Source organism: Muntiacus reevesi, chromosome 20, assembly GCF_963930625.1.
Source record: "Muntiacus reevesi chromosome 20, mMunRee1.1, whole genome shotgun sequence".
NCBI classification, from domain to species: domain Eukaryota; kingdom Metazoa; phylum Chordata; class Mammalia; order Artiodactyla; family Cervidae; genus Muntiacus; species Muntiacus reevesi.
Window position 1 is genome coordinate 29,354,832 of NC_089268.1, and position 13,707 is coordinate 29,368,538.

Genomic DNA, 13,707 nt, shown 5'->3' on the forward strand with positions numbered 1-13,707 from the left:
TGACAATTAACTGTATCAATGCTGTACACTTGTCTTCTAAGTCTTCTCTGTCTAGATTACTCATGAAGGCAGACTACATCTGCTCCCTTCCCATATACCCCACAGTGCTACACAGTAACTCTTCGGGGATTGACACTCCGGTCCCTGACCCCAGGATGGAGCTTGGATAGTGAGAAACTCGAATGTCCTCATCCTAGCTAGAAGGGAGGACTCCCTTTCCCTTGTACTCATCTGAAGGGCTGGGGGAAGGGAGAGGCTCCTCAAACAGCGAGCACCATCTAAAGTGAGGTAAGACTGCAAGTGACACCCACCTGCACCGGTGGGGAAGAGAGGCTGCCACCCACTGCCAGAAAACCCAACACAGCCAATCACGATTCAGAAAAGTTTCAGCTCCCACGAACCTCCAAACAGCAACAAGGCAGCGGCAACTCCTTTCCTTTATTTCTCCCCCTTGTAAAGGGCGATTCGAGTTCAGCAGCATTCCTCTCCTGTCCCCAAGTCCCTCCCCATCAAACCAGATACTGCAGGCACCAGATCCTGGGTGGCAGGAGCCGCAGCAGCTGTTGGAATCCAGTAGGTCAGCACTGAATCCACCAGAGGAGGGCAGCACCAGTCAGACCAGGCGGCAGCTGCACCCGAAGCTCGGGGCGGCCCAGAGGCAGGCTTCCCAGCGAGGACAGAGGCTCAGACAACTGGCTGCTGAGCCTGGCTGGATGGAACCCCATGACGACAAATGTCACCTCTGCCTGCACAGTGACTTCAAGGACAAGGCCCACTCAGTTATCTCAAGAGAAGCAGAACAGACGAGTCTTTCAGAGAAAAGGAAGCAATCAAATATCCTGGTCACATCAAGACCACACTCCGCCTTCACACGCCCAAGCAGCTGCCACACCGGCTGTAGACCAGAGCAAGCTTCCGAGTGGAGAGGAGACGGGGGATGTCCGGGAAGGAAAGCTCACTCTCGGGGTCGGCTGACCATGACTTCTCCCAGGGCCTCCAACACCTCCCGCTTGTAGTCTTCGAAGTCACCATCGATCTGGCTAACACTCTGCTCCTCCACCACCCAGAGCTGGCAGTTGGTTTCTGTGATGAGTCGGGCATCATGGCTGACGACGATCACAGCTTCGAGGCAAGACAGTGAAAATGGAGGACAGGCAGAAGGAAGAGGGGAATCAAACCCTGAGAGGAAGGTGCCCAGCCCCAGGACACCTGCAGTCCCATCCCCAGGGGGATGGCAGGAGGAGGGCAGGCCCGAGTTGACTCACCACCCTTGTATTCGTTGATGGCCTCTCCTAGAGCGTCGATAGACTCGATGTCCAAGTTATTGGTGGGTTCGTCCTACGGGAAGGCGGCGTCCCAAAACTGTTAACGACCCCTACCTTTCCTGGTGTCACCCCCACCCTGGCCCTGCAGGCCCATTTACTAACCAAGATGAGGACATCGGGCTCCCGACAGGCCAGCTCTGCAAACACAACTCGGGCTTTCTGCCCACCTGGAGCGAAGGGAAAGGAGAACCACTGCACCTTCCACCACCAGACATGTCTGCAGGTGAACCCTGAATGCCTGCGTGTGCATGCAAGTGCGCTGAGGTCTCCCAAGTCCCGGTTCCTCTTCCCTCCCACCTCGAGGGGCAGTGTGCAGCAGGGAATTTTGAGGAGGGGGGACGTCTGCCCGGGCCCCCGTACCAGAGAGCTTGCAGATCTGGATGGTGTGCGCGTGGCTCTCCAGGCCGAAGCGGCCCAGGCACTTGCGCGCGTCCTGGTAGGGCAGGTTGAAGCCCCGCTGCAGGTACTCGGTGGGCGTCTCCTCCATGCGCAGCTGCTCTGCATACTGCTGGTTGAAGAAGCCAATTTTCTGCCCAAGAGGAGAAGAAGGTGGTTAATGAAAGTCAGACTTCCTCTGTTGGCCTCTTACTACTTGATTCCCAAAGCCACTTACCAGCCGGTGGTTCTTCCTCATTTCACCCCGAGTCTGCAAGGAAAAAGCAAGGTGGGGGGGAGTAAGTGGGGGTGGAAAGGGAGCCACAGCTCCACCTCCCAACTCTTTGAAGGGAAATGAACACCAGAACTGGACCGGGAACAAGCCAATGCAAGAAAGGTGACACAGGTGTGCTCCTTAACATGACCACGGCAGGCCAGGAAATCAGAAGCAAGAGGAAAAGAGAGGAGGTAAGCGGAAATTCAGAACCAGGAGCAGGCTGACCACGAGCATAAAAACCCCATCCCCACCTTCCAGTTAGAATTTTTCAGGGTTCCACCTCAGATGGGAATGAGTTTGTGGGAGGATCTAGGACACCTTTCTAAAGATCTACTCTGTGGGTGTTAAGGCAATGTGCCTTCTCTACACTTGCTTGGAGGGCAGACAGATGGTTACAACCACCTAGCACTACATATACCACAAAAGTCCCTGAAGCAGTTCTAGGGAATTTACCTTAAGGAAAAACTAAATTCACGAACAAGTACAGTAACACTCTTTACTAGAGTATCGTCCTTCAGTGAAAAATCAGAAACATTCTAAAAACAGACATCAAATAAATTACAATAGATTCATGAGAAAAAAACATATAAGATTACAGGCACAAAAAAATGCTTAATATACATTGAAAAAAAGCTAGCTACAAAACAATTCACAGGATAACCCACTTTTGTTAAGGAAAATAATTATATACATGATTGTAAGAAAAAAAAAAAGGAAAACGATCCATTAAAATTAATACAGGTTAAAAAAATAATAATACAGGTTATCTCCAGATTTTTCTCTGGCTTATGCAATTTTTTTTTTCATCTGTCCCTTGCTTAGTTCCCCGATCAGGGATCTAACCCGGGCTCATGCCAGTAAAAGCCCTGAGTTCTAACTACTGGACTGCCAGGAATTCCCTGGTTCACACAATTTCTAACGATTCTACAATGGGCATATATTTCTTATATAACCAGAACACACAAGCAGGATGGGGGAGGCATGCCCTTCATCTGGGCCCACTTCTCCATGTCTGTCTCCCTGACTGATCTAAACTGTCCTTCTCTACAGCACCTCTTAAGCAAATGAACCATCCATGACAAGTTCTGTATTTAACTCTCCACAGCAGAGAGGGCTCCCCAGTTGGAGCCTCCAGGGAATAGCCATGTGGTCATGACTCCGCTCGCCCATCATCACGCCCCTCCTGGACTCACCGGTGTCAGCTTGCCTGTCAGCAGGAGCAGCAGGGTGCTCTTCCCCACGCCGTTAGGGCCCACGATGCAGACTGCCAGAGGGAAGACAGAGGTCAGAGGTGAGGTCCCCAGAAACTCCCCGGGGCTCCTGCTCCACAGCCTGAGTCCCACCCCGAACTCTGCACCGAACTCTCCCCCCAACTCACTCCTTGAGTCCATGTCGATGCCAAAATCCAGATTCTTAAAGAGTGGTTTCTGCCCCTCATAGCCAAAGGTCACACCTGAGAAGGTAGGAAAAGCAGCACTTTATTTTCTCTTCAGAGTCCCCCGAGCGCAGCTGAGAGCCCTGGTGGGGCGGGAAGGCAGGGCCGCGGCCGCTCACCGTGCAGGCCCAGCACCGGAGGGCTGAGTGGCGGCGGGTCGGGGAACGTGAAGCGCACGGTGTACTCCCTGGGGCGCTTCAGCAGCTCGGGGGCCTCCTGCGACTCCTCGTCCTGGTTTTTCCGCCGGCACTTCTGCTGCTTTCGAGTCAAGGCTTCCTTGGTTTGCTTCTCCTGAGGAGGAAGGGGAGAGGGAGACATCCAAGCCTGGATGGGCGGCCTTGAGTGGCAGGCAGTGTCTAAGCCCCTCCTTCTCCTGAGAAGATCCCTGCCTGGGAAGAGCCAGGGCTCACCGCCTGCTTGGTGGACTTGCCGCCCGCCTTTAGCTCCTTCAGCTTTTTCTCCTGCTTCTCATATTGCTTCAGCAGTTCCTTCTGCTTTTGCTGGTACATCTTCTTGAAGGTCACTGGGGCAAGGGGGTGGGAGGTCATCAATGGTTGTCCCTGTCCCCAGCAGGATGGGGGAGGGTGGGGGCAAGGGTCATGTCCAGAATTCTGAAATACTCAGAATTATCACCGCATCCCTATGTCCCTCCCTCCCAGGCCTTTCTCTAGGAACTATCCCTTTCCTCACCCCCAAACGTCCCACGTACTGTAATTGCCCCTGTAGTAGTGAAGCCGCTGGGCATCGAGATGGATGATGTCAGTACAAACGTCATCCAGGAAGCCCTGGTCGTGGGAAACGATGAGCAGCGTCTTCCGCCAGCCCTGGAGGTAGCTGGGTTTTAAAGAGTGTGGAAGTGTCACAATCTCCAGGTTAGAGTGCAGACACGGGCCGGAAGCGAAAAGAGGGAGGCTGGGGTGAGAGCTGTCAGGGGCAAGGTGGAGACCAGAGATACAAGGCTATAACCCGGGCCACTCACTTGTTGAGCCAGATGACAGCGTTGAGGTCCAGGTGGTTGGTGGGCTCGTCCAACATCAGCAGCGTGGGCTCCATGAACAGCGCCCTAGAGGGTGGGCGGAAGAAGGCGGGTCAGTAGGAGGAAGACCCTTGCTCAGACAACCCACAGAAGCCTCTGGTAAGTGGAGCCTGAGACCATGAACACTCCTTCCCAATCTCTCCTAAGAGAGTTCCCGAGCAGGAGACAGATGAGAACACACCCCCAGACAAGGAGAGACGCCCCCGAGTCTGACAAGCCAGACAGTACGGGAAGGACAAGACAGCCTTGGAAGAACAGAAGAAGGGAAGGGTGGGCGGAGGCCAGGAGGGCAGGGGGTGGGAGCCCACCTGGCCAAGGAGACACGCATGCGCCAGCCCCCCGAGAACTTCTGTGTGGGTCGATTCTGCATCTCAGGGTCAAAGCCCAGACCAGCCAGGATCCGGCGGGCTTTGGCCTCTGCAGCGGCCGCCCCGGTGGCCCGCAATTCCTCATACACCTGGGAGGAGGGAGAGGAGGACACATGCTGGGGGGTCCCGGGAGCCCCTGGTCCTAGCCCACGTCCCCGGCGCCATCTCCTCTACCTTCTCGAGCCTCTCGGCAGCCGCGTCGTCGCCCTGCTCCAGCTGCGCCTGAAGCCGCCGCTCCTCCTCCAGCAGCTTCAAGCGCTTGGTGTCCGCGCGAAGGACAGCCTGCACGGCTGGCGTCTCATCAGCCACCACCTCTGGGGGCCGGGGAGCAGTCAGGGTGTGCCCAGGGCCAAGGCTCCTGCTCCCTCTTCCCTGCAGCTCCGTTTCTGGACTGCCTGACCCTGCCCAGCTCTCTGTACTTGTTCCAGCCTCTCACCGCACCCCACTTCTGTGGCACCCATTTCCCAGTCCCCAGTCTCTCCCCACAAAACCCTTCCAACTCCACAACCACGGCCTCTTCTGTTCCTGGCTGGCTCACACACCCCAGTGGAGCCCCCGCAAGCCCGTCTACCCCTCCCCACCGGCCCCTCTGCCACCAGCAGCCTCACCCTGCTCGCAGAGCAGCACGTCGATGTTGGGGGGGATGCTCAGGGCTCGGTTGGCGATGTGCTTGAGCAGAGTGGTCTTGCCCTTGCTGGGGAATGAGAGCTTTGAGGACCAGGCCGCCTCCGAGAACAAGTCTCTTCTCCCTCCGGCCCCTCCCCTCTCACACTCCAGCCCCTCTTCTCCTCACCCATTGGGTCCCACTAGCCCATAGCGGCGGCCAGCGACGATGTACAGGTCTGCGTTGACGAACAGCTCCTTGCCGTGGGCCGAGATGCTGAACTTCTCCAGCTGCAGTGATCAGGAAAGAGTAAGCATGTGAGAACACCCTTCCGTATGTCTAGGAGCTGCACCTTTTTCTCTGCGGGGAAGTACCCTCCCCCCACCATGCCTGCCCCCTCCCCATCCACTGCCTCTAATCGGAGTCCACACCCTAAGAGAACCAGCCTGTCCCAACCTGCTTCCCTGCAAAGCTGGCCTCCTATGCTGGTTCTTCTAACTTCTTGCACAGGCTGGTAGAATTCAAGATGTGGAGAACGCCTCCCAGTTTTCTTCCCAGTGGACCTCCCCCTCCTACCCACTTCCTCGGTCACCGTGGCCTCTCAGGGGAAGGGGAGAAGCGGCACGTCCCTGGCTGAGCTGGTAGGAGGGGCCCCCTCAGACCTTACCTTGATGTCAGAGGCATTTTCTAGCATGGCCTGGCGGGAAGACACCTCTGCTTGTGACACGGAGAAGTCATTTTCAGCAGCATTGGCTGCTTTTAACGAAGCCACCTGGCGTTCATACTCCATCTGAGAAGGAAGGAAAGCTCACATTTGAGGCCATTGCCTGCCACTTTCCTGTTGCCACAATACAGTCCCATGTCACCAGACACCATGACATTGTGCTCACAGAACACAACTGTTTCCTTACTCCAGCTGTTGTACTCAACCCAACCCAAAGCTCTCCCTTCACATGTCCCCTACTTGCAGCATTAAAACAAAAATTTCTCCCGCCTTTGACCACTAAGAACCCAAAGTCTTACTTGTTTCTTGAGTTTCTTCTTCTCCTTCTTGCTAAGGTGAGCATAGGGGTCATCAGCCTTGGACTCCCCTTCTTCCTCCTCCTCTTCTCCTTCCTCTGAGCCCTGTGAGAACCAGGCGATGGTAAAAATAAGGGACCCCTTGGAGAACTTCATGTCATCCACTCCCAGCTCCACAGTCAGCTCTGTCTCTCTCCCAGAATACTGAAATATCTTGGTGGTGCTCACATTCTCATACCCACGCTGGTCTCCTTATAGCCCTGTATCCATTTGTGCCACCAAAAAGGTACCTATGTACATATGTATGAATTGTAAAGATGTATGTGTATCTATACCTCTGTAACTGTCAATACAATGTAACTGAAGGTAGAACAAAAGGAACAGATTCTCTTCCTCATGTATCAAACGAGTTTCTCTGCAAGTAAACATGCAAAGCAGAGGTCCAGAAGCCCTGTGTATAGCCACTGAGGAATCCAACAGAATGAGAACTAGCAGGTGCTGGTGGTACAGGGGAGCTCAGAGGTCATTCGATGACACAGATGAGAAAAGTGAGGTCTTAAGAGGTGGCAAGACGTACTCAAGCTCACACAGGGTGGCAGAGTCAGAACCTGGGCTCAGGGTGCCGCCCGTGTCCCTTCCTCTTTTGGATCAAGAGGTGCAAATCAGGGCCCTTGAACTAAGAATGGCTTTTACATTTTCAAAGAGTCTTTCCAAAACGAGAAAAGAAAAATATGTATCAGAGACTATGTGGTCTGCAAGTCCAAAGTATTTACTAGGAGATCCTTTACAGAAGTTTGCCAACCCCTGCTCTGGGGAGTAAGCGCGTCCCAGGTCGCACCTCATGTCCTGCCCCCGGCCCAAGGGCCACCAAGCCTGAGCCCCTCAGCCCACATCCCCCAACACCCAAACACACACCTGTTCTGCCTTCTTGGCCTTCTCCTTCCCTTGTTTGGGTGGTTCCTTTTCTTTTGTTGCTTCCTCTTCATCCTCCTCCTCCTCTTCACTCTCCAGAGCAGCAAATTTATTTTGAGGCTACAGAGAAAAGCCAGCAGGTCGGATGCAATGCTCTGATTCTTGAGACCAGTCCACCTCCCGCCAATGTTCCCTCACCTTGGCCTTCCCCTTTGACTTCTCCTCCTTTGTCTTTTTGCCCTTCAACCCTGGCTGCTGTTCCTGAGATACAGCCTGGAGAAGACACACACAGACATACAAATTAATTTGCTATACTGTAGCTTGACAAGAATTTCTAGGTAGTCCAGGAGTAGCAGTTAACTATACTAAGTCCGACAGGGAGAAAATGAGACCCAGAAACACCCTGGCCTCCAGCGGCAGACAGTGAAGAGACGAGTAGAGAATAACAGCGAAGCTAAGAGACTGCGATTTAGGCAAATGAGCCATGTGGATGGGATGGCCCTAACACTGGAGGGCTTCCTCCAGAGGGCATATCTTGAGAAGAGATAATGGTTGTGGGCTTGGAGAAGGCGTTCTAGGAAGAAGAGAAGGCATAAAGGCTTCAGGCTTCCCTGGTGGCTCAGTGGTAAAGAATAAAGGCTTCAGCACACAGGCTGGATTCAAACGTGTGATGAGGCTGATCGGTATACAAGGCAAGTCCCAAGTAATCCTGCAGAGGGGTCCTGGTGGAAGGGCAAAGACTTGAAGGTCTTTGGTTTAGATTTTGAGTTTGAAAGCAACAGAATCGCTATAAATTTCCGAGCGATAAAGAGTACTTTTTAAAAAGCTGATATTGACAGGATAAGCTGACAGTATAAGTAAGACTGGCCTGGCCTAGAAGAGCTGGTTGAAAAGCAGGAAAAGCAGCCAGGGAATCACCACACTGTAGCCAGAGATGCCACATGGAGTGAGAGGGACCGGCAGAGCCATCACTATCACCTTATTGATCCGATTCTTCTCTGGCTTGGCCGGCTTAGGAGGATGTTTTTCCTCCTCCTCCTCATCTTCACTCTGATCCTGAATCAGGGCTGCAAAAACATTACCACCCTGGAGAGTGAAAGGGCAGAAGTCAGTAGGATGATCAAGGCTGCACCCCTGGGGTCTCTGTCTACCACAAAGACAGATGGCTTACCTTGGTTTTCTTCCCTCCTCTGGGTGCTGGGGCGGGTACTGAAATGACAAGAGGAGAAGGTGAGCTAGGAAAGAGAATTACCATGTCCGCTTCTCAATCTAATCCAACTCCAAGATCAAGGAATGAGGCACCTGACTCTTCCTGACTCAAGGGTTCCAGGTACCCATCTCCCCTCGGCGCATTTACCCTCGTCCTCCTCATCGCTGGCTGGTACTGAGAGCTTCTTAAGACGCTCCATGAGCTCCTTCTCTTCTCCGTCATCATCCACATCCTTTTTCCGCCTCCCTTTACGGGTGTCTCGCTTCTTTTTTTGCTGCTGAAAATCAAACAGGGTGAGAGAATGAAGCCTGGGCCACTGCTGTATCTCTGCTCCAGAGAGTGCTCCCCGTCAGCTGAGTGAACCAGCGTGGGCTGTGGAGGGCTGGCGGACCGAAGATGCCTTCATGGAGGGGTGGGTCTGCTGACACCTGTACCTGCTGCTGCTGCTGCTGCTGCTGTTGCTGCTGCTGCTCCTTCTCCTTGAGCACTTTCTCTTCTTCCCCAGCCTGTTTGTCTTCTACTGCCAGCTCCTCGAAGAACTACAACAGGAGTTAAGACTAGGCAAACACGGCTCAGAGACCAATCAAGCCCTTCACCACCACGCATGTACCCAGGGACCTGCCACGCATGCCATCTCACCTTGCTCCCTCTCCCGACAAGACCTCTTCCCCTCCCTCCAGCCCCCATTGACTTCACAGGGGTCGGAAACACCCACAGCCCTCTCTCCTCACCCCTCAATGCCTCACCGTCTTTTTGGTCTTCTTGTCCTTCTTCCCTTTCTTCACCACTTTGTCTAGAAGGGTTAAGCAGATGTTGTGAACGATGATTTGCAAATTCCAAAGCCACCCTGATCTCACCTGCCAACCCTCGGTGGACTTTGCCCTCCCTCATCACTGTTTTTCTAGCTCCCTCCCTGGACACTGTCCCACGAGACAGACAATGGTGGCTGGTCTAGTGGGAGGCAGAAAAGGAGAATCCGCAAGGTGATGGTGCCAGAGGTGGGAAGTAAGACAGCTTTCAGAGATGACGCCAATGTTTTTAGCTAGCAAAATTAGCTGAGTTAGAGGCACCATGAATAACTCAGGATATACTGGGAGAGAAAGACCTTTCCCCACCTCAGTCACCTATGGGGGAGAAAAGCAGGACAAAGTATTACATGTCATTTTTGGAACCTGCAGGCCACGGAAACAAAGCCATCTGCTAAGTCAACAAACACCTGGGTCTATGCCACACCTGCTCTGCTTGCACTTCCAGCACAAACTGTACTGTGTTAGGCTTAACTGGGCATTGGTCCTTCATCCTAGACTGACCTGAGACACTGCTTAGCTCGTGTTCCCGGGAGCAAAGTGGGAAGTCGAGAGAAGTTCACGGACAAATTCCAGCCTCTCCTTTCTGTCCATCTCCATTTCCCTGAAGACGGAGGGTTACGTCTAACTCCTTCCCACATAAGACAGGGAGGCAGCCAGCAGCCTCGTGATTTCTCTCCACTCCTAGGCCTATCCACCATCACATTCGTCCCCCAACCATCCCACCGCCTACTGCTATTCGATTCTATCCAAAGGCGCTCTTGCAGTCACTTAGTTTCCCCCATCCCCAAACCAAAACAAACCCTTCTGCTATCTACCACATTAAGATTCTCAGACCAAAATGCCACCGAGTCTACAAAAATCATTTATTCAGATGCTGAGGATCTACAGTGTCAAAAACTGGATAAAATGAAGGTAAAGCCCTATAATTTAGGGCCTCACAAACTAGAAGGGCGTATCCTATTTCTTCTGCTCTTTCCCTGCCCATACCGATGTTGTACACATTGGCTTTTCCCTGCTCCTTGGTAACTCCCAGGCATGCTTATGTCTGTCTTTGCTTAATCAGTGACCTCCACCCTGAACACACTTCAAAATCTGATCCCTGTGCAAGGTGACTAGTGTGATGGAACCAAAAAGATGTGGAGAAATAATAAAAGACTTTCTATATACACTATTCTGAGGAGTCTAAACCTAAAGCCACTAAGAGGGAGGACCCACTGTAGTACACAAGCCAGAATGATGCGATCAGTTCACTCTGACAACACTCAGAAGTGACTCAGACACTAATTTCTCTCCATGGACTAATACAACCACGCCTCCTGACCACTGGGGTTCAAGTGTGACAAAGTATTATCACCCAGGAGCAGGAAAAGGCTAAGTGTGGCTAAAGCTACCCTGTACCCTACACGTCTTCCCCCCACCACAACAGCTCCTCCCTTTAGTAAGGACACCACTGAAGCTGTTCTTCATTTCAAAGCCAAGTGAAGCACTTTCCAAAAACTTACACTGCCCCCACCCAATTACTGTTTCTATTCTTGTCTTCACTGAGCCTCAAAAGTGCAGTCCACACTAGCCCCCCTCCTCATCTCCCATTCCTTTTTGAATATACCACAACCTGATTTGGGTGTTACCTTCTAATGAACACTACTTTTGTCAAAGCTGCCACCATCCTCTTAGTTGTTCAATTCAAAGAGGGTTGTTGTTGTGGGGTTTTTTTGTAGTCCTTATTTTGCTTGATTACTTGGCAACATTCCATGCTACTTCCCTCCTCCTTATTTTCATTCTTCTCTCCTGTTGTTCCTCAGCGTCAGGGATCCTGAAGGTCTGCCTCTGGCTGCTTGCCTTGCTCAGTCTCATCTCCTCAGCCTCCTTCCCTATCTGCCTCCCTTAACTGTTGAAGTTCTCTTGGGTCCCCATCTTAGACCTCTTTTCACTTCAATCCACAGACACTCTCTAGGGGACTCCCCGGATCCAACACCACAACTACACCTGTGTCTTCATTCCTAGTCTACCGCTCTCTCCAAAGCCACTGAACAAACTCTCTCCTTGCCATCTCCTCTTCAAATTCCCCAGCAATCTCCAATTTAGCACACAGCAGCTGACTTACCTCTCCCTGCTCCCCAACCCATAGCCCATTACAGCTTTCGATGAAAAACCTATTACCCGAGGAATTATTCAAGTGAGTGTCAGCCTTAATTCTTCTCCCCTTAGTTGGTTCCCAGCTCTAGTCAATGCCCTGGCTTCTTCTCTTATCACTTCTCACAGGGATTTTTACCAGAGCCTCCTAAATGGTCTCCCTGACTCCAATCATTTCTATGCACTTCAATGAGTCTTCCTTCTTAATGTCTTTAGGATTAAATTCCTTGGAATAGTGTATAAAGCCTTTCAGTATCTTGTCTCTCACACATCTTTTCAATACCATCACATGAATCAATACAAAACTGGGAACCAGTCAGGCTCAACTACATCCTATCTTTGCATTAACTGTACCCTCTGCTGGCTTAGAACCTTCTTCCCCTTGCTAACTCACAATGATCCTTCGAGAATGAACTCAGCTATCACATATTCCTGGGAGGCTTTGCTGACACTCCCATCCTAACTGACTATATGCTGCCCCTGTCTTCTCTAGTCCCACAGCATCCTCAAGCGCATTCCCTGACTAAAGCTCTGTCCCCTACACTAGACTTGCCCCTTCTCGAAAGGCAAGCCTTTTCATCCCTACATCTCCAGTTCTGTAAAATTAGTCAGTTTACCCACTATAATTACTTCCGTCCATCTTATCTCCTTCTTGAAGTACCTTCAAGTCTGGGAGAAGGTCTTCATATCTTTTTGTCCCTTCTCCAAAGTACAGTATATACAGTGCATAATTAAAAACAAGTGACTCAACAAACATTAGCTGTTTTTAAGTAAAACTTAATCCTCCATTCCAACACCCAGTATCTACTTTCTCGCTCCACTTGAGTCAAAAAGGTGTCTTATGAAAGCTGTCTTAGGCATGACTCCATGAAGGAATCAGCCTCTCTTGAGAAGCAGATGGGACCCCAGGTGAGTGCGAGTGGCGCTGGCACGGAAGAGTAGGTCGAGGCACAGCTTACATATTCTTGCCGGATGTGGAATACGGTGTGACCAAGATGTCCAAAAGAGAAGAAAACAGGACTTCTCTCATTTGCTCCATCTCTTCTCCCTACCATATGCTTTTCCTTGAATAATCTTTTTTTTTTTTAAGTTTCTTTTTTTAACGCGGATCCTCCTTAAAGTCATTACTGAATCTGTTACAGTATTGCTTCTGTTTTCTGTGTTGGTTTTTTGGCCAGGATGCTTGTGGAAATCTTAGCTTCCTCACCAGCTATCCCGCACCTCCGGGATCGGCAGGTCAATTCTTAACCAATGGATCACCAGGGAAGTCCCCCATACGCTCTTCCCCGTCTCTTGCCCGGTGTTACTGAAGCTAGTGCCTGACACTCCGGCACCTTTTCTTTCACCGGCATCCCAAAACCACTCTAGCCAGGGCAAACTCTTCCCGGCCCCACTGCACGCATGCGCAGTAGCCCCCCGAAGGCGCAGTAGCATGAGAGTCGCGCCCGCCACCCTCTCCTAAGACCCGGCGCACATTTCTCTCTCTCCTCTTTTCTATCGTCTTCCTCCTCTGCCTGTCAGCCTTACCTGTGGGGCTCGTGGTCTCTCCGTCCCCGATCCACTCGGGCTCCGGCGGCTGCTGCTTGGGCCCCTTCGGCATCGCGGTGGCAGTTATGGTAACTCTGGCTGCGCCGGGTGCTATTTCCGCTTCCGGTAGCGTGGGGCCCGGAACCAGACTGGCTCTCTTGGCCTGGCTGTCGACTCCGCCCCTGGACGGCCCACGTGCGCGCCGCGCCGTCCTGTCGTGGGCGTGCCTGCGACCTGTTGGGGGCGTGGCCTGCAATGATGGGGCATGGCCAGCGCCCGCCCACTCGGGTCGCGACAGCAGGTTTATGACAGTTGAGGAACCCCAATGACTCTAGGACGCCGCGTGACTAAGTGACAGAACATAATCATTTCCGACTAGTATGAAAGAGTGAAGTCTTTTTTTAAAAAATAAAAGAAGTTGCTCAGTCGTGTGCAACCCTTGCGATTCCATGGACTGTAGCTTACCAGACTCCTCTGTCCATGGAATTTTCCAGGCAAGAGTACTGGGGTGGGTTGCCATTTCCTTCTCCATGAAGTCATTAAAAAAAAAAAAAAAAACCAACACAAAACTGAACGCTAACTTGTTGCCAGTCCCCTCTGATTGGTAAGGAGCAGAAAAGCGAAGTCCACTAACTCAGAAGAGGCTTTGTCGGTCTAGTGTTGAGATATGTCACAA

At 52.0% G+C, this 13,707-nt stretch overlaps 1 protein-coding gene across 3 annotated transcripts; it reads right to left on the reverse strand.

Annotated features, from left to right (window-relative positions):
• Positions 1-418: 418 nt before the first annotated feature.
• ABCF1 (ATP binding cassette subfamily F member 1) lies at positions 419-13,150 on the reverse strand. Of its 3 annotated transcripts, none has more exons than XM_065912803.1 (25): positions 13,032-13,150; positions 9,309-9,355; positions 8,997-9,101; positions 8,710-8,836; positions 8,524-8,561; positions 8,331-8,438; positions 7,551-7,625; positions 7,356-7,472; positions 6,444-6,545; positions 6,088-6,210; positions 5,610-5,710; positions 5,425-5,510; positions 4,991-5,130; positions 4,757-4,905; positions 4,392-4,475; positions 4,122-4,246; positions 3,823-3,935; positions 3,532-3,703; positions 3,356-3,430; positions 3,171-3,241; positions 1,939-1,971; positions 1,686-1,854; positions 1,428-1,492; positions 1,266-1,338; positions 419-1,122 (listed from the first exon to the last, which is right to left on the reverse strand). In XM_065912803.1, the coding sequence occupies exons 1-25, from the start codon at positions 13,102-13,104 to the stop codon at positions 956-958; spliced, it is 2,538 nt and encodes an 845-aa protein (XP_065768875.1). In that variant the 5' UTR covers positions 13,105-13,150; the 3' UTR covers positions 419-955. The 3 variants fall into 3 exon arrangements, with proteins under 3 accessions (XP_065768875.1, XP_065768874.1, XP_065768873.1); XM_065912802.1 differs by having other exon boundaries at positions 8,710-8,839; XM_065912801.1 differs by having other exon boundaries at positions 8,710-8,842.
• Positions 13,151-13,707: the final 557 nt, after the last annotated feature.